The 25,818-nt window shown below is 39.8% G+C and overlaps 1 protein-coding gene across 2 annotated transcripts in view; it reads left to right on the top strand.

Moving 5' to 3' along the window:
* Positions 1-912: 912 nt before the first annotated feature.
* The window catches only part of prkcbb (protein kinase C, beta b), a 174,219-nt gene continuing 149,313 nt past the window's right edge, over positions 913-25,818 (top strand). For both annotated transcript variants that reach the window (XM_079832717.1, XM_079832716.1), the window contains exons 1-2: positions 913-1,279; positions 2,092-2,123. In XM_079832717.1, coding sequence (XP_079688843.1) covers positions 1,104-1,279; positions 2,092-2,123 — 208 coding nt within the window. In that variant the 5' untranslated portion in view covers positions 913-1,103. The remainder of the gene's footprint in view (positions 1,280-2,091; positions 2,124-25,818) is intronic.

Raw genomic sequence — 25,818 nt, forward strand, 5'->3', positions numbered from 1 at the left:
CAGATTCGTTAGTGCTAATGAGAGACATTTTTATGATATTCAAATTTAACCACAGGATTGGGATGACCAAATTTATGTAAGAATCAGCCGTTGCAAATCACATTGAATGGTGGTTACCTACTTCTGTATAATAGTCATTCTTTTGTCATATTTTATACAAAAACAATATGCATGCATGTTAATTAAATTTAGCAGCCAATTCCTAATTATCTTGATATTATATGTTTAATATGTTTAATAAAGGCTATCAGTCTTCAGAATATGCAGTGCTAAAATTATTTTTTAAAGGTAAACTCAATGTTTATTATTAACAGGCACATATTCATCCCATTTTAACCAGTGGTTGTGAAATAAAACTCGTTTACTTTGTTTCTGTGCCCACACACGGACTGTTTGTATATCTTTTATTTTGTTAGTTTTTCTCTTTTAATTTCCACATTTTTGGGTGCATTTTGTACAGCAGGTCATGTGATGTCATAGTGCCCATGAGGGGGCGACCCGCTCCATGTAGAATAAAGTATCTTTTTCTAGATGACTACAGTCTAGTCTTCATCTCTGTATATGATTTAATATTTATCTTATGTGCTATTTATTTTTGTGTAAAACTTTTTTATTAGTAAAACATACCTTTAGGTTTTATCAGATATAATTGGTGTTTTAACACAATCTAGGGCTACTTCATATAGGCTACGATCACCATGGCAGTGACTCGCTGCATATGATTGACAGTTTTCTTGCAATATTTTCACGAACCTCATATTTCATAATCTACTCGTAAACGTTTCCTATTGCCTCCTCCTCATTATGCTGTTCAGCGCTTTCATGTAAATGTGAGAGATGTTTGACAATCTCTATCAATCAGCTCTGCTTGCCAAAGGTAAATGAGTGGGAGGGTGGGAGGAGTCTTGTAACAGCGCGTCAGAGTGTATGTGTGAGAGAGTGTGTGTGCGTGTACCGGTGCGTAAGGAGGGCACTTGGGCAGAGAGGGACGCAAAGCATCGCGCCTGAGAGTTCATCACATTCTGAAGCTCCGCATTATATGTACACACTCCGCACAACTAACTCCAGTATACAGGCTCGCGCAAACTTTCCCCGCGTTGAGAATGGCAGAGCCGGCACAATCGAACAGCGATGGAGAGGAGGGGAGCGCACCCATGAGAGGCTTTGCCCGACAAGGTGCCCTGAGACAGAAGAACGTTCACGAAGTCAAGGACCACAAGTTTATCGCTCGCTTCTTCAAGCAGCCTACTTTCTGCAGCCACTGCACGGACTTTATCTGGTAAGAGAGTTCGGGCCCTCTAAAACTACAATTCATTACCTACTGAAGTGTATGGCAAGCTGTGTTATCATTCATTTAGTAAAAGTAACTAGTATTTTGTGTAACTGGTTCTTTTTTTTGTTGTAATTCCTAGTAAGTAATCCAGTAGTGACTAGTAGCATTTACAATTTTACAAGCAACTATGTATTAAATACATGCACTTTTTCCATTAGATACTATATTAATTATTCCTTAGTATTAACTATAGGCCTACATATTTTACTACACTTTTTTTTTTTTTTACTAAAGTGATACTATGTAGGCCTATACAAGGCACTAGTTTAAAAGTTATTGTTGTATGCTATGTAATGGCTCGTCAGAACTGCTCCTTTGTAGGTAAATTGAATCTCTTATTAGTAAGATTAGAAATTTTATAGTGGAAATGCAATGGAAATCACATTATTGTCTAACAAATAAATAACAAAAAAAGTAACAAAAAGAATCTAATTAATTTTAAGGAATATATGTAAAAATGGCTTTCCATAGAGGTGGACCTGTTACTGTTGCAGCTCAGGTGTATCACTGTACACTGTGTCTCAAGACATATTGTACTGTCTACCTAAACAGCACTCATTTATACTGAGCAGAAGGAGCTCACTTTGAGCCACGGCTTCATTGATTTCCCTAAATAAAGTATGTAAAGTGCAAATGTGAATGGGGGAAAAATACTTTATTGTAGTACAAGAAATATGAAATGAGTCATACTACACGTGATTTAGTCAGTGTAAATAAAATACAAAATTATGGTTCTAATATTTGCTTTTATCTTTCAGGGGTTTTGGGAAACAAGGATTTCAGTGTCAAGGTAGGAATTTACTATCATTGCATATTTTGAAACATTCTGGGAAGTGTTCAGTGAAACAGTAAAGTCTTTTCAAGGACCTTTGGTATTGTATATTTGACACATCTCAAAGATTTTCAAAGAGGACTTGTTGACAGTGTTTAGAGTCTTACAGGAACTTACAAGGTCTATTTTGAAAAGATGCCTTGAGGTTTTCTAGAGGTTTCCACCTGCGTGATGATCTTAGGAACCTCAAAATGGTGCCTGATCTTTTAATTTTCACAGTGTAGATATGATGGTATTTTGACAGTATAATGGCAATGTATTAATCGGACATTTAATAAATTAAAATGCATGGTCAGACAGATATTCCTTATTAGGCAGTCTCCATATCTTTGTTCATTTCGATTCTCAAATAAAATCTTAAATGACACAATTTAGATTCTGAGTTAGAGTTAGATTTCAGATCATCTTTCACAGTAAATCTGTATCCTTACTACCTGCAAAACTGTCCAGATTTGAAGCATCTGTTATGCTAAATGGAGAATTACCTTGTGTCTAATTACCTAAGTTTGGCATTTCTCATATGAAATCGTGACATTATAAGAGACCACCCGAATAGATTTGTCAAACTCAGGCAGTACCACATAGATGTGTGAAGTTTTGGCACGTTTTCTAACATTGCAATTTGTACCTGAATACCAGTGGATAGCAGTTTTCTTCACTGTATGAGTCTAAATAACCTTTGAAAAGTGATTTTAATTCTTACTCCCCTCTTACACATTAAAGCCACTAAATGTTCTTTAAGGCGACTGCAATTACCGGTCCCGGCAGGTCAGTGGCACCCTCTGCGGTGCTGCTCTTCTCCATTTTTCCACCGTAGGCTTCAGAACAATCTCTAATTACAGGTGCACAGATAAGTGTATGATGACTTAACCCACTCTTTTGCTCTATCTTACTCCTCTCTCCCTCTGTTTCTCGCTCTTTTTTTCTATAAGTCACGTTCTCAAATCGGTTCACATCTCTTCTAAACCTGTTGAAACCCTCCATTGATTTGTAAGAGCAGCCCTGACTGTATCTGGATTGCCGGACCCCATAGGAACTGTGGGAGAAAGGGAATTCTTCTGCAAGGTCATGCTCAAACATGCTGAAACCTGAGGGTCTCTGCTGGAGAGAAAAGCTGTTTGTGCCTATATAGGTTGCGCCTAGAGTGAAGCTGTTAGAACAATGTAGGAACCCGTAAGACTTTCCGGGTTCAGAAATCTTCAGAACACGAATACAGATATTTGAATGAAATCCGAGAGATTTCTGTCCCTCCATTGACAGCTATGCAACTACTTTGACGCTTCAAAAAGTTCATAAAGAGTTCATAAAACTAATCTATACGCTTTGAGCGGTTTAGTCCTAATTTTTTGAAGAGACACGATCACTTTATATTGATGCACACTCTAAAAAAAAAAAAGGTTCTATATGGCACCAAAAATTGTTCTTGGCTCGTAATCATAGGGGAACCTTTTTAAGTGCTATATAGCACTAATTTTGGTGCTTCAGTGGTTCTTCAGCGGTTCTTCAGAGGTGCTAATAGCACCTTAGTCAAAGAACCGGTGAAGAACCACTGAAGAACCACTGATTCTGAGGAGCTAGCTGGTCCAAATAAACTGGGTATTATTATAACTGACTCGTCTTTCCAGAGAAAGCGTTTTGCAAATCCCACGTTGAACTTCGAGAGTTGAGAAGCAGTCGTCAGTAAAATGACGTGTTAGTGGTGTTAGTGGGCGGGTCAAGTTGTTCGCGGGCAGCCAGTGTAACATAGGCGGGCATTATGCAAATGTATTTTCTAGTGACGTAGGGGCGGCACTAGGGGTGGGCTAAGGGGGCTGGAGCCCCGAACATTTTTTCAAAAGCCCCGAATCGTTCAGGTTTGAGGTTGCTGTAAAAATATTATTTTTCGATGCATATCTCTACTAAAATATGTTAAACGGGTCAATACCGTTTTCCCGCAGTATCCATATACTGATACTGGCAGCGTTTTTTTTCTTCTCTCCGACAGCGGTTGTACACAGCCACGCCTCCTGTCACTCACTCAGCGCAGCGGCAGGCCAGGCACTCAGATTGAAACCTCATTCAGTGTTTTCCATTAATGACCCTGTGCTGCCACTGTTTCATAATGAAATGTTATGCACAGCCCAACATAAAAGGTCTCTAACGTATTTCGCCAACAAACTAAAATCAAAACTGTGATATGGCTTTGTGCCTTTATAAAACAGCAAAAGACAGTGATTTAATTAAGTGAGTCTGTTTGTGCTGTGTGCACTTTGCTCACACGATCAGCTGGTGATCTGGTGTTTTCTCCAAAATAAAAGCTCAAGGGTTTATCTCTTGCAAGAAATTAGGATGAAAGTATTATTTCCCTATACTGCAGTGTAAAATAAAATATACTAATGAAATATTAATTTTAATTTATTTCACAGTGCATTTGTTTTACAATATAGGCCTACGGATATTACTGTCATAGGAATAATTATATAAATCATTATTATGTTAATGTTATCCAGGTACAAGTCAATGCTTTTTCTTTGATCAATTTGCACTCTGTAAATGGGTTAAAGCTCTCAATTTTGAGCTCTCAAAGTGCACCAGATTGATGCATTTAACCTTAAAATGTGCTAAATTTTCTTGCGGGGAAGCATGCCCCCTAACCTCTTTAAAGGGGTGGTAAACCACGATTTCACTATTCTAACTTTAGCTAGTGTGTAATGTTGCTGTTTGATCATAAACAACATCTGTAAAGTTACAACGTTTAAAGCAAAGGGAGATATTTGCTTTTAAAGAAATCAATTTCTATGGGCAACAGCAAACGGCCGGTAGGCGACTACAGACATTCCTCCAGGGTCTCTGACATCACCAGCCCCAATATTTACATAAACCCCTCCTCCGAGAATATTAAATAAGGGGGGGCGAGGCCATTTTGTATCGCAGCGGGGAAGTTGTGGTATAGTTGGTAGGCTGGAGGTGTTGCCGCAATGCCAAAGAAACGCTGTTATTTTCATCCGGATTGCAGGTCCACTTTGTTCAGCCTTCCTAGGGACGGGGGTGCGTTGCAGTGCGTTTAACATACAACATGTTATATGCATGTGTGTTTGAGACAGAGGGGAACAGGTCGCATTTGCAGCAGATATATGCTGCCCATCATTAATCAAAGCACGAGACAGACAGGGGTCAGAAGAGAAGACTGGAAAATGTGACATATAATGGACAATATTCGTCTGTATTTGCAATTCACGCGCGCGGCTCCCGCTGCACATTTCACGGAGGAAAGCTTCCACAATCTTCGCGATTTCAATGAAGGATTCGCACTACGGCTTGTCCTGAAGGATGGATTTAAAAATAGAAGCTGTTTGCGGGCCACAACCTGTAAGTAGGATTTATTTTTCGTCGATGTGTTTTCCTGTAATAGTTTGTGTTGTTAATTGTGCGTTGTAGCAAGGAAGTAAACAGATGACAACGCTGTTCTGCAAACAAGTCTGTTAAAAGCTCATTCATACTTAACGTTATCCGACGAACACCTAACGTTAAAATCTCAACAGCGAACTTGGCATTAGTGTAAATTATTCTTTGATTAGAGTATTGTTTATCTACAGGCATGCTAAACATGGTTCTGTGTGTGATTTGGCTACTATAGTAAAGCCAATGTTTAGTGTTTGTTTTGGGTTATTAGTTCTTGCGACAGATATTTGGCTATAATCGTTCTAAAAATACAAAAGTAACAGTGCCATTCAGTAGCGATCACTGTAGATCCGCTGTCTTTACTCTTGAGGAATGAACAGGTTCTGCTCGATCATCTTCACTAAAATGTTCTGGGTCTGATTCGGGCTCAAATTGGTATGGTTTTATTGACACCATTGTTTCTAATACTACCCAAAGCACAGTCTACCGGTAAAGGTAAGGGGCGTGACGTTTCCAACAAACATGCACTAGGCGGTTAGTGAATCACAACACACTGGGCCAGCTAACCAATCTGAGCCCATTGCGTATTTTTGAGGGACTGGCTTCATAGAAACCGGAAACCATCAGACCGTTTTTACAAGGAGGGACAGAGCAGTGTAGAATAAAGGTCAAATATATGAAAAATAATGCATTTTTTTTGAAAACTAAGCATGAACACATGTTACAGTGCACCCCACAAACACAATCAAGCCTTCGAAAGAATGTGTTTTACCACCCCTTTAAAGGGACATGGATCAACCCAACATTGTTTTTCAAAAACCTGTGGGAAAGACACATCTCATTTTATGAACGTTACTCCAGCATACTACAACAGACTTCCTTTTAAAGCAGTAAAGCTGTTAGCAGCAAATTAAGATATCATTGGACATACTAGATTTGGGCTAAGCCCTGAATGTTTACAGTGGCTGGCTCCACCCCTGCGTAGAACTGTCACACAGTGGGATTCGAAACAAAAACGGCTCGTATAGGCGGTTCAGAGTTGATTCTTTCTTTTGTTTACAGTGCACTTTCGACTTTACAAATTTGCAGAACTTTACATTCACAAACAGCTATATTAGGGTGCTTTCACACCTGCCTCATTTGGCCCGGTTGAATCGTACTAGAGTTTGTTTTCCCCTTTGGTGCGGTTCGTTTGGTCAGGTGTGAAAGTAGCAGTCGCACTCGGGTGCACACCAAAAGCGGACCAAACAAGCGTACCGAGACCTCCTTGAAGAGGTGGTCTCGGTACGCTTTCAAACGAACTCTGGAGTGGTTCGTTTGTGGTGAGAACGTGATCCGACCTCGAACAGACCCAACTGCATAAAGTACTGATCATTTTTTAACTAAACCAGCTGCCGTAGTCAGCTGCGCTGTGCATTATGTGATGAGGAAGTGTTTGTTGACAGTTTGCACTTTAGCATGGCAGCTCGTGGACAAACTTGGAGAAGTGAGGAGGTGCGGAGCCTCATAGAAATTTGGTCTGATGACCATATTAGGTCTTCGCTTGAAGTGACGAGCGATGTGGGCTCGCTGTTTGCAGTGCATTAGAACGTTGTTTTCAAGCCGCATCCGCGCTTCATTATAGAAATATATTGTTTGCATATTGTGGTGTATACAAACAATGTAATAGATTATGGCCTGGGACAAAACCAGCCCGCGCAGTCGCAGTTTAGGAAATATGCCATGGCCAATGAGTGATGTGGATGTTGTCATGTGACTGCATTTAGGTTCGTTTCAACTGGTTCGGACCAAAGCAATCAGTGTGGTGTGAAAAGGAACCAAAAAAGCTGAAAAATGCTACAATGTATAATTGTTTGCCCTTGGTTCGGACCAAATGAACCGAACTAGAGATGTGAAAGCACCCTTACACACTGCATGAAAAGGAATAGTCGAAAAACCATAATAGGGGCACTTTAAGCCCTCCTACGTACTTCCGCTCAATTTTCATTTTCCTTCAGTACTCCGTCTGGGATTGCGGTATATTCTCCGGTCAAATTTTTAGCGGTCCAATCAGCGAACAGAGGGAGTGGCTGAGAACGATGCCGTTGATGTCGTGCGCTAGTTTGAGATGACATGCGTCACGACCAAACGTTAGTGATTGGTTATGGTAGATCCAGAGTGGCTCTGTCTGGGCAGATCCAATAGTTTTAAACTTCAACAGAGTACTTCAAGGAAGTAAATGCTTGTCAATGGAGAGTGGCCAGACTCTCTGTACAAATTAATTGTACGACAGTCTGGTAGGACCAGGCTAACTTTAAGTAGGTTAAGTAACAAAATTGCATGGTTTGAGATGAATGTAGGGTTAGATGCTTTTGGGTGAACTGTTCCTTTAAATAACACTAGACTTTAGTTTATGGTACAGAATGAGCCTGTGCAGTGATTTTCAACTTGTGTCTGTTCTTAAACAATGTTATTCAAATAATGAAATGAAACTAACCCGTGGCAGAAAAATAATTAGGCATATCGATTTATAATAGGGAGAAGAAAAAGTTTCAAATCTTTTTTTTGTACACATAAAAAGCCTTTCTTCCAATGATATTCTACTGTATTTTGGCTAAGTTATATCTGTCACTTTGTTTGTTTGGCTATATCTGGCCTTTTTTGTTTGCTTTTGTGTGATAAAATGTTTTGGTATATTTTAAAATATTTGGTATATATACATTTGGTGTAAAATATGGACCCTGAAGAAAAACTAGTTGCTTTAGTGGAAAACCTTTGAAGGAAAAAGTAAATTCCAGACTTTTTTAGATAGCCTGTTGCATTATGTTTCTTGCAGTATTTTCACCATCATCAGTCTAGTGCAGTATACTTATTACAGACTAGTCCCCATTGTAGTAACTTGTGGTGTCCTGAACGCCACAGTGGACAAAAGATCAGGACTGTGACTAGGTTCGCAGTTCCTGGGCAAACCAGGCATGAGATTTAAGGTCACATTAGCTAGATTTCGGCAAAATGTTGCAGGCAAAATAAAGTGATGAATGAAACGCATCTGTGTGACCAACTTCTACCCGTTTGGAAATATTGGTTGGGAAATCTTTCATGCAAAAGGCCAGATCACGTGGGTTACTATTGAAACGATAAGATTTCGCCAATGAAAATTCCCAGAACAATGGGGAATGTGACTGTACTTTAAGGCATTTGTCTTTTCTTTTGCAGATCCACGATTAATTCAGACTTTAGATTTAATGCATATTCATAATTAGGGTTATAATTAGGGTTAGTAGTACTTAGAAAGTATAGAAAATGCATTTGCCTACAAGCCTTTTTAATGGGACTTTTTGTGCGTGTTAAGTGGAGAAAAGAGAAATAGACTGTCTGAGGAAGGTTGAAGACCCTTGTGGAATACCAGCACAGCTGTGATCTGGTTCTTCCTTAATCACCAATGTGTGGAAAACAGTGAGTAAATAATAAAAGAGAATTTCCACTTGCTGTCAGCTTGATGGTGAACCAGCTGCTTAGGAGAGCCTCTTTTGCATCCTCAGTCTTAATTGCAAAATTACGAGTTTAGTGAAGAGCTGGCAGAATGCTACATCTGGATACTGAACTGAGTAACAGAGGCCTAGAAAGAAGCTCATGAACGACGGTGAAGGGATAGCGAGATGGTCAGAAGAAGTAACGGGAAGTCAAAAAGTACTAACATTTTGAATTGAATGATATATAAGAGGAATATGGGGAAATTGCTTATGGAAAATGCAGTCTGCTTGAAAAGGAAATGGAAATGAAATGTTGATCTTTGATTTAAAAAAAGTTATTATGTGAGAATATACGACTGCAGAGTGATTTGAGAAAATAGTGTTGGAGATTCACCAATCAGAATGACTCAGACTTCCAGAAAGTCTCTTTAATGGTCATTTTCATTATTTGTACACCTTTTGAAACTAACCTGATGATTTCACTTGAATGTCACCAACCACTCACCTTCTGCCTAAATGCCCCTGGAAACCGAAGCAGACTGTGATTGCATTTATATATTTGTGATGCAGGGGGTGTCTCACACCTCGCTCTGTTCTGTGCAAAAGCAGAACATATCCACATCTGAAGGTGTGGGCCGTTTAAAGCCTCTATAAATAGCATAAGTGTTCCATGAGTGCTTAAATAAGGGGGGGGGGGGGGTGTATGTGTGGGCGTTCAGGGAGATCAGTAGTATATGAAATGCATAGAAGAACCTCAATCAGAGAACACGCCATTAGTTCATACACGTCATCACCCTGTTCTTGCAAGAATAATTCATGTGTTTGCTCCATTTTTGCAGCTTTGTAATGGCATGTTCCAGACAGTAGCCTCATTTCAAGAGGAAAAATATAAATGATCAATGGCGACATAAGGCACTGCTGCCAACAGCCGTAGAGAGGAGAGAAGCTGTGTGGATCAGCCATGAGGAAGATTTTGAGTTTGTTTTTAGTCCTTTCACTCGAAATATCAACTTTGTCTTAGATGTTTCTCCTAATATTCCCTGAAGAAATAAAAATAGACAATTGTTGACATTCAGTTTGGGTATGGAGCTATAAAATGAATGCAGATTGTGTAGATCAGATTCGGTTTTGGAAGAATTTGATGAGAAATGTTTGTTAAAATTGAAATGTTTGACTTCTTATTGCAGAGTTTGATATTATGGCAAATGTGAGTAGTTTTTTTTTTACATTCAAAAGCATCATAATGAATAAAGTAATAGGCTATTTTCTGCCCTGGTTTTGAGGCTCTCTCAAGAAACGCTCAGATTTTATGGGTGTGCCGCACTGAAGACTTGGAAGCAAATGCTTACGGCTAGGATTTGATAAGATTTGCATATTATAATGAGCTTCAGCTCCCCTCAGTAAATGTGGGAATTGTTTTGAAAGCGTGTGGTGAAACGCTCACAGGGCACAAACACAATGATTCATCTCTCATCCACCCACGATTGATTGGAATGTTATTTTTTTATTACTTGGCCGGCCCGATCGGTGAATATAACCGCAAACCGTACACGCACACACACACACACACACACACACACACACACACACACACACACACACACGTGCACGCGCCCTTCAAATATGAATAGTCAGGCACATCAAGAAAGGAATGTTATTTCACTATTTAAGATAGACCGTCGGCAGGCCGGGCATACGTTTTGGTATCCCGTCTGAAAAACACATAGCCTTGGGACGTTGGGCTTTGCGAGCCCTGGCCCATAACGTTACAAGTCCGAGTCTGATCACGAATGAACCAATAACACCTCAAATAAAGGATTCTTCAGCCTTTGACAGCGGGCTAAGGTATGTTCAGTTAGATATGTACACATAATCAATACAATCTGTAACCATGCAATACTATCACTATCTCGCGGCAGTGGCTCAGGTGGTTCATGTAGGTTGTTTACAAACCGGAAGGTTGGTGGTTCAATCCCCGGTTCCACCTGACCAGGTGTCGAGGTGTGCATGAGCAAGACACCTAACCCCAGCTGCTCCCGATGAGCTGGATGGCACCTTGCATGGCTGACACCGCCGTCGGTGTATGAATGGGTGAATGCGAGGCTATATTTAAACCGCTTTGGATGGCCATGGGTCTGTTGAAAGCGCTATATAAATGCAGTCCATTTACCATATAAAAACATGTTTTACTCACATAAGTTGCACCATTCCTGTCGAATCCAATATAGAAGGCACAGCATTTTTTTTTCTCAATGTGTCTGCAAATCCAGTTTCGACCTGTATCTTGTTTACAAGCGATTCCGCGGTGAAATGAAGCGAACAAACGGGCAATGTCTTACGCACGTGAGCTGGAACCGGCAGAGTCCTGCACGGGTCTGATTTTGAAAACCCGCACCCGCCCGTACCCGCAGTGCTTAAACCCGCATCCGACCCGTTTTCCGACAACAGCACTAATTAAAATCCGCACCCGACCCGACCCGCTTAAAATAGAACCGACACCCGACCCGCACCCGCAATAAAATCAGTTTAGCATATCACATTATTGACACACTTACAAAAATGTTTATTGCCAGCATACAGAAGTTATTACACGACCATTAACACAAGGACAACTTCTGCCGGTTAATGTACTGTTATTAAGGGACCAAACTCAGTAAACATAATACTAATAACGTATACTATGTACAAAAAATCAGATGAGCTCAGAATATGAACGCAACGCGTATAATTACACGTTAAACGTTTTCCTACCATAGAAAACCATTATAAAAAAAACGCTTAACGTGGCTTAATGTAGGCTACTAAGACAGTGTTATTAAGAGACCAAACTCAGGAAATATAACACAAATACTGTTCGATAGAACTGCTTGTGCTTGGTTTGTTACCACAGTTATCTGCGTGCTTCCTCAGCGATGAAGTTCCACATTTGCATCTATCTTTTCTTCAACTCCTCATAATCCATCTTGACGACTGCAGTGCAGGCAGAGCGCGCGCGCGGTTGTGATTCTTCTGTGAGGGCACGCGCGCGCCGCGCGGCCACAGATAAACTGATATGGATTTGAAATTATTTTATCAACTTGGAATACAGGCAAGGCATATTTTTGTATTTTTAGGAACACATCTACAATATACATGCATATATTGTTTATATATAGGCCTATATTCGTTTGCACGTGACTGTTTAAAAACCGTGTTTAGACCCGTGTTTCTCCCTTGACCGACCCGACCCGCATCCGACACAGTAGGATGTTTTTCACCCGTTTCAGCAATATTCGCGGGTCAGCACCCGTGCAGGACTCTGGGAACCGGCATGATCCGTTTAGCTCCACGAGTCGATGGGCAGGCTTGAGGCGGCGTTTCAGCATACGATGGCATCAAGGGTCGACATATTCTGTGATAGAGCGTTTTCTGGGCCTGGTGTCAATAAAAGCTTTTCTTTGACTAACAAGGAAGTTTTCAGTTCCGAAACGTACAGGATATTCTTATATCACGATGAACTTTTATATTTCAAAGGCTCAAGGGAAAGTTGATTTCTCAATTCATCCCCCCTTTAAGACATTGAGATTTTTTAGATGATACAAATTTGAGATTGCTGTTTTTCCTTAGAAGATCTTAGAAGCAGAGGTTTACATGTGACCTCTGTGTGATCTCATTTAGCATATTTACATGCACTTTAAAAGTCTGATTTCATAAAGCAGTAATTCATCTTTTTAAAGATGTCATGTGAACACTTTAGTCCCACTGAAATTGCATTATTCCAGTACAGGTGGCCTCAGGTTGTAAACTTGTTTTGAAAAACAGAGGTGATGTGTGGGGTGATGCGAATGTTTTAATTTCTAAAATTTTATTTTTGAGCTTTTGTGTATCACTGTCGGTCCTGATTTAGAGCACAAAGTATGCTTCTGTTTAATTAAAAACCACATTCATGAATGTATCCCTTACATTTTTAGGACTCACATCTGCATTTTGAGAATCAACTTTAATTGGACTCTCAATTGAAGCTAATAAATAATGCCAAATACTTATTGTATAAACAGGACTATTTGAGATTCACACCTGTTAGTAGATGCAAGTCAACAGTGACTGTGTTAATGTAGTATTTTATAGCTGTATTTTATAGGTTCTGCCACTATAACAGTGTGCTCTTTTATCATTTCAACTCAAATAGAAATAAAAAAATGATTCCCCAAAAGTCCCATTGATGCTATGATCCAATTTTGATCAAAATCCATTTGCATTAGAAGCCAAATCTGAGCAGTCATTGGCTGATTGCAGATGTTTCAACCAGCTAATGAATGTTGAGAGCCAATTACACACGGATAGAAGAGCCCAACAAGGGCCATCTGCTCGGCTTTCGGGACCTAATAAAAAGGTCTGCTGAGAGCCACAATGCAGGAAGAGAATGCGTGTAATAATGCAATAAGGGCGTTCAACTGCCTGTAAAAGTGCCTCCATATTAAGCAAGTACAGTTGAAACTCAATTTAGTCCTGAAAGCGGTTAGCCTCTCCCTGTGCTTTCAGCTAGATTAGATCATGCTGGTGTTTTCCAGGCCACTTGAGGGAGGGTTCCTGCTCTATTGACACTGCAAGGTTGTTTACTGCAGAACAGGATCCTTTTGTTTAGAACAAACATGTCCGACCTTTGTGGCTCCAATGTCCCAGAGGACAAGATGCATGAGGCTCAATATTCCCTTCTGCTGGACCTTATTCGGTCTCTCTGCTAAATAAAACCAACTTCAACTCTTTCAATATTTATGTCATTGTCAGCTTTCAGTTTCGATGGCCTGAAAGTGCTCAGAGACTAAATGTGTGGGGTTTTTGGAAGAGTTTTGAACTTTAACTCACAAGCTGGCTGGTCAGGTGCTCTTTGTTTGATGGCAGCTGGTGCTGATGTATGTGCCGGCCGACGGGTCCATTGGAAGTTGGAAAGAGGGTTAAGAGGACAGGAAAGGCAGCCACCAGCTGAGCGTCTGAAACTGGCTGGCTGGAGGTCCTGTTGGGACCATCTTGTCTTTATTTCGGCTTACTTTTATATGGGCCATATAAGAGAGAGCTCACTCCGTCAGTGAGACAGTCCAGCTCTGAGCCGCAGTTAGACGCTTTGAGGATTTATTCTGTTTAATAGTGCTTGATATGGTCTCTCTTGTCAGTTCATCTTCATAGGATCTATAGAATAAGAAAATCAATAATCAATTCTGGTTTTATCCCCGTTTTGAGGGATTTTTATGCCATGGTGAATCTGACTGAAAGTTTACATTTGTTTAAATGGGCAAAGGAAACTCAGTTCTTGATATAGATCTCGATAAAGATCTAAGCGTAGTATGAGCAGTGTCAGTACTACTTTGGTTCATCATCTGTCTTTAAGTAAACAGTGTCAGCTTTTTCCAGCATGGTCGCCCACATCTGTGAGAAGTGAAGGGAGATTCAAGGGGATCTGTAAACCTGAGATGCCAACACTTCTCTGCCATGTCAGATACATCACCCACCCAGGCCTCCACTTAACTGTGCTAGTGCTTTGAGTGTGGGATCCTGTCACAAATCTATCAACATGTCTAATTCCTTCTTGTATCTCTCTGTTAGAGTCTCAGCGTTATGATGACTGACAATGATTCAAAGACCACAGTCTGAGAGTGCTGTCAGAACAGAGAACACATGAGTACAGCCCTTTCTCCAGAGAGACGACTTTGAGCTGCGCTGTCCAGATATCAACCTTGCTGACAACTTCCACATGTTAAATAGTGCTGCCGTGCTTTTATTGCACTACTTGGCAAAAACAATGAGCCAATCCAAAAATATATTATATTGGTCTTTTAATATTTAGTGGTCTTTTAATGGTCTTAACCATTTTAATCCATGGGCGTCGGAACCATTGTATGTGGGTGGGACAAGACCCACCCACTTTTTACGATCAATGATATTGGACCCACTCACTTTTATCGTCTCTCATTCAGCTCATGTCTGTTTACCTACCCCTAACCGATAAATACTTATTATTAAACACATGTTAGATACTTTATTTCCACTTTTCTAATATTTTCTTCATTTTTATTGAAAATAAATGCCTTTTCCATCATGGGAAAAGGGAGTAGAGTGAGTTCGGCAAAAGGCGGATTCGAACCTCAGGTCGATTTGCGTCAAAACTTATGGCGTCTTACCCCTACACTATTGCCGCTCTCAATGATACAGTGATTTATGTAATTTTTTCTTTCCCAACCAGACGTTTAGCAAACAAGGTGGTATATTTGTACTATAAAATTTCTACTCCAGTAAAATTTAGCACGGAATTGCCTTCCCCAACTTGCAGATAGCTTTTTACAGGAAAAGAGTTTGTATTGTTCCACTTAATGTTAATGGCTTCAAACAGTTCATGCATAGTTGAAAAATGTCTCCCAGTTAGAGTTTAATGTGACACCAAATATTCTCTTAAAGGTTTAAATCTGGACTCTGACTATGACATGATGAGCCTGATGGACTGCAATTTGGGTAGAAGCATTGTCTTGCTGAAAAATAACATCTGATCATTCCTCTTTAGATAACTTATCATTTGTGGGAAGCAAGCCATTCTGCAATATTCTCCTGTATTCCAAAGCATTAAATGACTTTTCACAGTGAAGTAGCTCACCAATACCGGCAGCTAAAAAAGCTCCCCACACAATGACACCTCTTCCTCCATGCTTCACTCTGGTAGAAATGCATTTATTATTATATTTCTCACTTGATTTTCGAAGACACAGCTCTGGAGCATCACCATGCAACCTGTGTTTCATTGTGATTCATCATTCCACGCACAACTTACCATATTCTGCCAAAAACTGAATTCTGTCTTTGAAGTTTTTCTGAGACAGCAATGACTTTTTAAGTAATTTGCTTAAATTTCACTCATTTCCTGACCAACAATTTGTGGTCAAGACAATTAAAGCTTAGTGTTTAGCCATTTTGGGCATGGCCCAATTTATTTGCCCAGGAGTGTACAGACTGGGAATTTCTTCTATTCAGTAGTCTGCTGTAAAGGGGTTTGTTCATATGGGAAGAGGCGGGAACCGGCGAACATTTAAGATACTTTAATAAAATAAATCAACAAACAGAAAGTAAAAGTGGCAGCCCCTCACGGACGACTGCCGCACACACACACACACACACACACACACACACACACACACACACACACACACACACACACACACACACACACACACACACACACACACACACACACACACACACACACACACACACACACACACACACACACACACACACACACACACAACCAAACGTAAACAAAACACAACGTAGATTCCAGGCCTGGTCCTCTCTCGTCCTTCACTGTCGTCGCTCCTCCTTTATTCTCCCGTCACTCCTCCGTGAGACACGAGGCCGATGCGGTATGCAGCTGGTACTTATCGTCCTTAATGACCGCGGCCTTGTCCCGCTCTCATGGTCCCTCAGCCTCGCTGCACGCCACATCTGCATTTTGCAGTTTTTAATAGCTGATGACAAAATATTGGTCATCGACCACCCTGGTCTTTAGATAATGATGCTATAATATTAGTAATAAGAAGTCATTTTCCATGCCTCCGGGCAGCTATTTCAGGCATGCAAGACCAACACCTGTCTACTTGAATGGGGAAGTCCTGAAATCTCAAAAACTTCTTTCCGAAACATAGTTCATGCCAGATTTTGTTGTTGATACAAAATCTTCCACAAATGTTGTTTCTTATGCTCAAATGGCATACCCCCCCCCCCCCACACACACACACACACACATCTTTCAAGTTTTTCCAGCCAATCCGCATCTGCAGTTCCAAGCACGTCTCAGGACACTGACTATTTTTATGGGAGTCTCTAACAGCAGCTGCAATGATGCGGTGTACCAATGCTTTACTGATTTCTGATAGGCTCTTTTATTTAGAAAGTGGGCATTTTTCCATCATAATGTGCATTGTACTTGAACCGTGTTGAACTGGATTTGCTCAGTATTGCTGAATCTCAATAAAATTCATAGAACATGTACCCAAATTAATTAAAAAAAGAAAATGTGTGCTATAATAGTCGTAATCATAACGTGATGCCAATAATCTCAAATATCGGCAGATTATTTGGCCTGCATGGCCAATATCTATAACAATGGCTTTAACTTGTATGAGGAACAAACTAGGATGATATTAAAATATGCCATGTCATGTCACGGCTGATAATAAATGTCCATTTTTACCATTTTTGTCTAAAAAACATCAGCAAAAACTAAAAATCGTTTTAGAAGCTACAGGTGAGTTTAGTCATCACAACATGACTAATGTTGTGATGACTAAAGGATCATTATGAAATGATGATGGCAGAGGTCATTTAATTGTAAAATTAAAGGAAATGAGCATGAACAATTAAATATCCAATATGGACAGGTGCCGATCAATTAAGAATCTGCCTATCTGCCAATAAACGATATGGTACAGTCAGAAGTGCAGCATACTCAACACCATATACAACAAGAAGAAGGTGGAGAATAAATGTGCCGTAATATGAATGAGATTTGAGAGATCTAGGGCTTTCACAGAATTTATATTTTGGGTGAAGTGTCTCTTTAAGATCATTTTTAACTTCAGACTGAAATGTTCACAGACGGTACAGCTGTGAGCGGAGGCTGAGTCTGTACTGGTGAGCTGAAGGGAGAGGGGCAGTTTTAAGGGTGAATCTGCTGGTGTGTTTTTATTAAAGCGAAGTCAGGTTCACCGCTGGGATCACTGTCAGTCGCATATTAAAAAATGGGCAATCTCAGAGTGGGCCAGCTAGGTTAAAAACTTCCTCAGGCTATCAGTCACACTTTTAATTGAAATGCAAGTATGTTAGGACACATGGGCTGTTTTAAAGCACAGCGACTGGCCTTACCTGAGCTGACAAAGACTGAAGACTCTAGTTGAATGTTTAAAAATATATCAAAAAGCAGTGAGGTATACGGTTAGCCTACTTTACCTGACAGAACCAGCATGTATTGGATTTCATGAATTCTACACAAAAGAAAGAGATAGCGGCAGAGTACCTGATATTTTCTTCAGGGAGTGATGCAGGTCACTTCTCAAGTGTTTTGCTAGTTAGCATGGTCCAGTTAGCCTCCACTGCTAGTAGCAGCTTATCAGAATCAGAATGAGCTTTATTGCCAAGTATGTTTACACATACGAGGAATTTGTCTTAGTGACAGAAGCTTCCACAGCACAGACAGAATGACTTAAGATGAATGGGAATGCTAATAGTTAGCTTTCTCTAGGTAGGCCTATTGTAAGCTGGTGTGACAAATTGCCTCCAAGACTGTTTATGAAGAATATTATGCTTTTGTTTTATTTTTGCTGTGTGATACAGGCCTCCCTTAGTTCAGTTCTTTCTTTGCTGAAAATACTGTATATACTACCATTCAAAAAGGTTCTGATCTGTAATTTGTATTATTTTATTTTAAAGAAGGGTTTTCAGCATGGATAATAGCCTAATAATATTTGTGTGAAGGATCATGTGAAACTGAAGACTGAAGTAATGATGCATTCGAGCAGAAATCAATTTTAAATTGCAATAATACTATTTTACAATAATTTTACTGTATTGTTGACCTAATAAATGCAACTTTGGTGAGCATAAGAGACTTTCAAAAGCATAAAAAATCTTGCTGCCCCAAACTTTTTAAACTTGACCAACTCTGCGTAATTAACAAAATAAGCAGAGCTGATAAAGAATGAAGAGTCACTCTTGGAAACTCTTGGAACTCTTGGAAAGTTCACAATTTTATTGTCTCTTTAATTTATAATATGAGATGTTTGTTTTACCAAGCAGTTGAGCTGGGCAACAGGTTCTGTGTTCTGGAAGTGCATATAAATGCGTGAGGGTCAGGGCAGGACTGGTTGATTCATGGCTGAAGTTCTTTCAATATTGACCCAACTGGGTATTGATGCTATTGTATGAGCCTGATCGATGTTAATGCAGTGAATTCCCTCTGGCCAGCAATTTAATTTGGGCACTCTGCCGTATAACACGAGAAATATGCATATGTAAGCTTTCCACTGATTTCTTCAGTTTTTGTAATGAAAGGATACGAAAATTATGATTTAAGTTAAATGAGAATTCAATTTAGGGCTTTCACAGGCTTTAACACTAATGCGAGATACTTTTTCTTGCTTTTTTTAGGGCTCCCTTGTTCCTAAGCTCCAATATAAATACATTTTGAGAATAAATAAATGATTCATAAATAAATAAATTCAATCTAGGTATCTGACCTAAATGTTCTTGTTCAGTTCAGCAGATACCAAAACCGTCTTAGAGACCTGAGGAGAGACCACGAACATGCTTCAGGTTTCTGGGAATCAATGATGAGCTGTTTATGCTTCTACTAAATGCAGACAGAACAATAAATATATCACTTTTGATTCATAGTGTCACACTGATTAATTTCAGACTCTATTTATGCATAATTATATATTACATTCGACATGATCTGGCTTGAATGGAAGTAAACAGGGTGTGTAAATGGTGCTGATGATGATTGGTGAAGTGAAGACCTGTAAGAAGGCTACAGTAATAGTGCTGCAGTGCTCCTCAAACCAATTTAACCCATAAGACCATTTAACTGCTTGCTGCAGTTGCTAGGCAACAGGAGATGGGTATAGCCTCACAGTACATGACTACTTTTGAAGCTCTCAGTCTCTCTCGCTCTCTCTCTTTCTTTCTCTCTCTCTTTCTGTCACTCTTGCGAATACACTGTCCCAAATATCACTGCTTGAGATTCTATTCAGCTAAATAGAATTGTTTTTGGGTCAGCGGGCAAAAAATTGTTGTGTATCAAAGTCAATTTACCTTCCCTTTGGTGGTTTTAAGCGATTATAGTTTCAGTTTTAGCTTCCTCTTCTTATTTATCATCACAGCTGCGATTAGAAAAAGGAAATGTTTGGCATTGTGAAATAAAGCTCCCACAGTGTGTATATATAAAGTCAAACCAAAGATTATTCAGACACCAGATTAAATTTTTTACTAGAGGGTGCGGGACACTATAGTTCATTTATGTAAGTGAGGAAAGCAAAATAAAGTAAACTGTGACATATTATACCCAAAGATTCTTCATACAGTGGACTACCAGTAAAATTATTCAGACACTTTGACCTGACCACGTTTTGCTTAAGTGTTTTCACTTTAATTGCTAATGTGACTTTAATTGCTAATGTTTACACCACAGACTAAGCATTGCTTGGTAATTGGTTGACCTAAATTGGTATTGTCTAATTGTGTACTTAAATTTAACAGCTGACAGCTGATTGGTTGATTGAAATCCATTACATACCTTTCTATCAAAGTTATCTGACATTATCAAGATTAATTTGTTCTGACACAGTTTAACTCTGAGTTCTTGTCATATTTTATTACCATTTTCGAAGCTATAGCGAATAAACTGAATACTATTTATTTTCCATTTCATTGCGTTTGTGTGTGGAAAACACAGACATGGTCAATTCAAACGGGAAGAAAATCATAAGGTATGTCTGTCAAACACAGATTTAGATGAACCTAAGCGGATAACAGCCTTGTCTGAAGAGGATTTTTAGCATGTGTGCAGTGAATTTACAGATAAATCAAAGTGCCAGACTTTGCGACTGTCGTCGTCTGTTCCCTGGATCCTCCTGGATCCTATCCTGGATCAGTTGAAATGGAGATAACTACTCTGTTTTAACTGGAATCTATTATTGTATGTGCACATAGACACACACATACACGACCCATCACTTTTCATGTTGTTCAATATCAGTGATGAGCAAAGCTCTATTCAGAAGGAGTGATTTACTTGGGCCTCTGTCACCGCTGGCTGTAGACTGAGCGCACACGCTGTACTCAAAGCAGCTGTTGTCTCTCTGTATGCCAAATGCTGCTGGGTCATACTGATGTCATTAGAGCTGTTATAGGACTGAGCTGCGGTCTGTGGGTTGTGTTGAGGTTGCACTGCATGTGTGATTAGATTCGATGGAGATTATTCCCATTCCCGCTCTAAATCAGACTCATCCTCAATGTTTCCTGATCTTTCCTCATCTCATTCGATCTCAATGGTCTTTAGTACATTCGTTTTAATTTATTTTTAATTTATTTTAATTATTACATGTACTGTATATTATTTACATTTAAAATATTTTATTATTGTATTTTACTTTTGCATACTATGCAATGAATATTTCAATAGTGACTTGTACTGGCTTAAATTTTACTACTAGGGAAGGTAAAAACAAATGTGTCTCAACACCCTCCCATCCATCCCATCTGTGGCGTTCTATTTAATTGTTTTTAATGCTCACGTGTCTCATGTGAAGGCCCCTAAGAAACGCATATGATTATTGTCAGGTGAACTAATCAGTTTTTAATTGAATTGAATTTTGAGTTTTCTGTTATTCAGGCCATGTCCACACGAAGCCAGAACTTTCCCTATCCAATCTTTTTTTTTTTTCCTCATTTCAAGAAATATCTGCGTACACACGAGAGCATGAAAACGGCTCAAAACGATGTAGTATACATGCCAGGCCAGTATGTGGCACTGTAATTCTGCCACAGAAATACACTAAAAACGGAGAAGAAGAGTTGTGGCTAGAAGGGGTACGGAAACAGTCGGAGGTGAGGTAAAATCTCACAATAAAATTACAATAAATAAATTTGCTACTTACCAGATGTGTTTTATTAACGCATACTCCTACCCCAACCCTAAACATACCCTAACAATAATGCAAATACAGTAATTAAACAACGCAGTATTGATGTGCGCATGCCCAGTGCCCGTAGTTGTATTCCTTCTAGTCTTCCCCGCGCAGGACGTGGTGTGATGACATCACCGTTTCACAAAATATACGGATTGGCTGTATACAGGGGCGCCGCTAGCAATTTTGGGCCCTATGAAAGAATTTGATGTTGGGCCCTCTACCACACCAATCTAGCTATCCAAGATCATCTCAGGGGGCCCCAAAAGTGTGTGGGCCCTTAGAATCGTCCTAACTTTCCCCCCCTTAGCTGCGCCCCTGGCTGTATATACGAAACCGCAAGGGTGTCGTTTTCAGATTTATCCACTTTAGGACCCGGTTTCAAAAAATAGCGGTTTCAGTCTCCCAAAACGCCGGATCCGTGTGGACGAAACGCCAATACGCTAAAAAATGTATACGTATACAGTGATATGCGTCTCCGTGTGGACGGGCCCTCAGTTTGTGGTGCTCTTTTCAACTTGGTTCCCTTTCTTTCTGCTTTTATAAACCATATCCTCATTTGTATTTCTGTATTATTTTAATTCTTTCACTTTTCCCACTTCTGCATTATCATCTGTCTGTCTGTCATTTGAATTTGCTTCTGTCCATTTTGTGTGTGTGTGTGTGTGTGTGTGTGTGTTTGCGTGGGTGGGTGGCAGGGGGAAGGGTTGTGTGGGGGACAGGTATAGCGGGGGGTCGTGGTCCAGAGGGGGCGGTGAGCTGCACGGAGAGACTCTTCAGCGGATTCACAAGCAGTCAGTGGAGAGGCTTCTTCAAACAGATGGGATGGGTAGAGTAGAGACACAGGCCTTTCACGGGGCAAAAACACACACACACACACACACACACACACACACACACACACACACACACACACACACACACACACACACACACACACACACACACACACACACACACACACACACACACACACACACACACACACTCCCTCCCTCATAACTCAACCTTTTGACACCAGTTTAAAATAGTTTTACGCTACAGTGTTGAATAGATGACTGATTTGTTAAAATGCGTATTTTACCTGTTATCTTTTGGTATATTTTTGTCTTATTGTGGTGCAGTCGCAAGCAGCGATGGGAAAATGATACATTATTTTACATTATGTTACACTTATTGCATTTCTTTTTGTCACCATCATTTGGTTAAGCATCTCTTTCAAAACAGTATCCCCCCATTTCACAGACCAGGTTTAAGCCTAGTCCCAGACTTTTTTTCTAAGGCACATTTATAAAAGACATTTAAATGTCCTAATTGAACTAAGGCGTTGCTTAATCTAAAACCTGTCTATGAAACCAGGCATATGTGTTTTTTAGTACGAAGTGGTATTTTGTGCTATTGACAAGGGTTTGTCAACTCAGCATCTGGACATGTTACGAGGAAGTTTCAGTTCTATTTCTAGTTTCTAGTTCTTATTTGAAAACTTATTTGAAACCATTATTCTGGAGTTAATCAGGTGTACATTTACTGTGAAGAAAAAAATGACATTATTTTACTTGTTACTTCCAAAAAGTTGCAGGACTCAATAGTGCAGATTGGGAGTAAATGAATGTTGTAAAATGTTATAATCACCGCTGGTGACACAAGCAATGCTTTATATTCATATTCTTACTCATAGGCTATACTAAGCCTGGAAACCAGAGTAATCTCTTGTTTTCTCACGTTATTCCCACCACTGGTCTCAAGTAATTTCAGCTAATGGGATACACTGGTTACTAAAGCAAACTCATTATACCCAAAAATGCTTTTTAGGGTATTGCTGGTTTAGCTGATGGACCAGCACAGCCATGTTGTCCACTATCAAAAATGCTGGCCAACCAGCATGCTTAATCTGGTGAAGTGTTGCTGGTGAAACTAGTAAAGAACAACAGTATAATATGCTGGGGTCCAGTATCTAAAACACAACATATGTTGGTTGTTTCATTGTTTGGGTATTTTTTTCATTATTTTGTGTTCTTGGATTTTTTTCTGAGCACACAGTAAGGCACAGTTAATACATAACCTCATTAAAATTGCTGATATTGCACTTGGTCGCCAGTCTGTCTAACTCCGATATTATTCAGATACATTTTTTTTCAGGTTTGTAAATGGCATCATCCAGTGCAGGGCAGAGAGCTAGTACACCACAACATGTTTACAGCATGCGAAGTGTGGTTAGCTGCAGGCCGCAGCACAGAGGAGGAGGAGGAGGCCGGTGTGTGTGTGTGTGTGTGTGTGTGTGTGTGAGAGAGAGAGAAGTTGAGGACAGCTGTGGATTGACGGCTGACTCACTGACCTCATCCCTGCATTTCTGTAAATCAGCTCAGCATAGCGCTCAGCAGGCCGTGGTATTTTTATTTAGCGCGTAGGCTGGCCCTACTCACTTGCATAACTCCCATTACCACAGGCAGGAAAGGTGAAAATCAAATATCTTTTTTCTTTGTGAACAATCACTCGTATCTCCTGTTGAAAAAAGAGAACGTTCGCTGCCTGTCTACCAGCGCTCAAGCTCCCCTCCTGTGTTCGCCTCCCTCTCTCTCACTCTATCTCTCTCTCTCTTTCGCTCTCTCTCTTTCTGTCTTTGTTGTTCTGTTATTTGACTTTATAATGTTCCTGAGCTTGAGTGAGAATGACTTGTTTAAGTGGATGGGAGGCCAGATAAAAGGTTTCTTCTCCTCTGAGCGTCTCTCATTCAGTGTGAGATCACACACTGAGCTGAAGGGATGGTGTGTTCAGACCTCAATTAACTTTCCAAAGACAAATTACTTTGACCGATTTTCTGGGTCTTGATTTGTATAACAAAGGCCCGAATTAAACTGGTGGCCATGTGTTGGTGCGTTACAATTATTGTTAGGGAGTATCTAAATAGCACCACTTAAAGTTGGCATGAAACGGAAGTTGCGATAGTGTCTTCTTGAACAAGAAAAAATGTTGGGTGGGATTTGATTTTTTCCATTGGGAATTGATTGGATCATTGGATGGTTGTGATTTGCTATTGCTGTGATGTCATGTGAGTGACAGGTCGTCCCGCCCTCGCACCAGTAAACACGTCATCAGAGAAGAGATGGAGAAGAGAGGGGAAAGTTATTTTGATTAAGAGTTGTTTTAACCCAGTGAATGGGTCGTTTTAACCCAGCGGTTGGGTTAAATGTTTGCTTAAAACAACCCAATTGCAATTTAACCCAGCATTTTTTAGAGTGTGTGTTTACAATCACATACTATCACATACTCACCCTCATGCCATCCTAAAGCAGTCCAATCCTCTGGAATAATCAAGTCGACCCAGTTGATGAATGAGTGTCCTGTGAAATGTAGGTATATGTACATGGTTTAAAAAGTTTACAATATGAGCATTTTTCTCACGCACACTAATCGTTTTGCTTTAGAAGACAATGATTCATCATCTGGGGTTGTGTAGTTTTTTTGTGTGGATACATTTGTAACAATATAAGTAAATGAGAACATTTAAACTTTTTGGATGGAGTATCTCTTTAACTAGTTTTTTTTTTTTTTTTAGCACGACAGCTCCGCTGTTTCAAAACTGTGTAGGTTTTCCCGTAACAAGCTGCTTTCCAACAAGTAGTGGTGTAGTGTGACAAAATACTTAGCTGTTTTTATGTCACATTGCATTTCACATGCAGCTCTACAGCCGAGCGACGAGACAGCACTGAGGTGCTTCCTAGAAAGCTCTTCTCTCTCATTATATAGCTTTGTAAAGTCAGATTCTGTTTTGTGAATTGGTTAAAAAAGTTGGTAAAAATGTTTGTGCAAACTGATACATACTGTACATACAGTATGCATTACATAATGAATTGCAATGTTTCTTTTTTTCAAAAGCTTTTTTATTTCCAGGTTTGAATGAGATTTTGAATACTATATTCTTAGACTTTTACATCCCACTGAATATGTTAGGCTTTATTTCTCTGAGGAGCAGTTTAGACTTCCCTTATGTCCTTATTGTATTTTGACACTGACTGGACACGCCGGAGAAATTCATATAGGAGTGTCACAGATGATTAAGAAACAGAAATCAAACAAACATTTAAGGTGAAGGAGTGCGGTGAGGAGGAAAAA

The sequence above is a fragment of the Gobio gobio genome (assembly GCF_949357685.1).
Source record: "Gobio gobio genome assembly, chromosome: 1".
Classification (NCBI taxonomy): Eukaryota; Metazoa; Chordata; class Actinopteri; order Cypriniformes; family Gobionidae; genus Gobio; species Gobio gobio.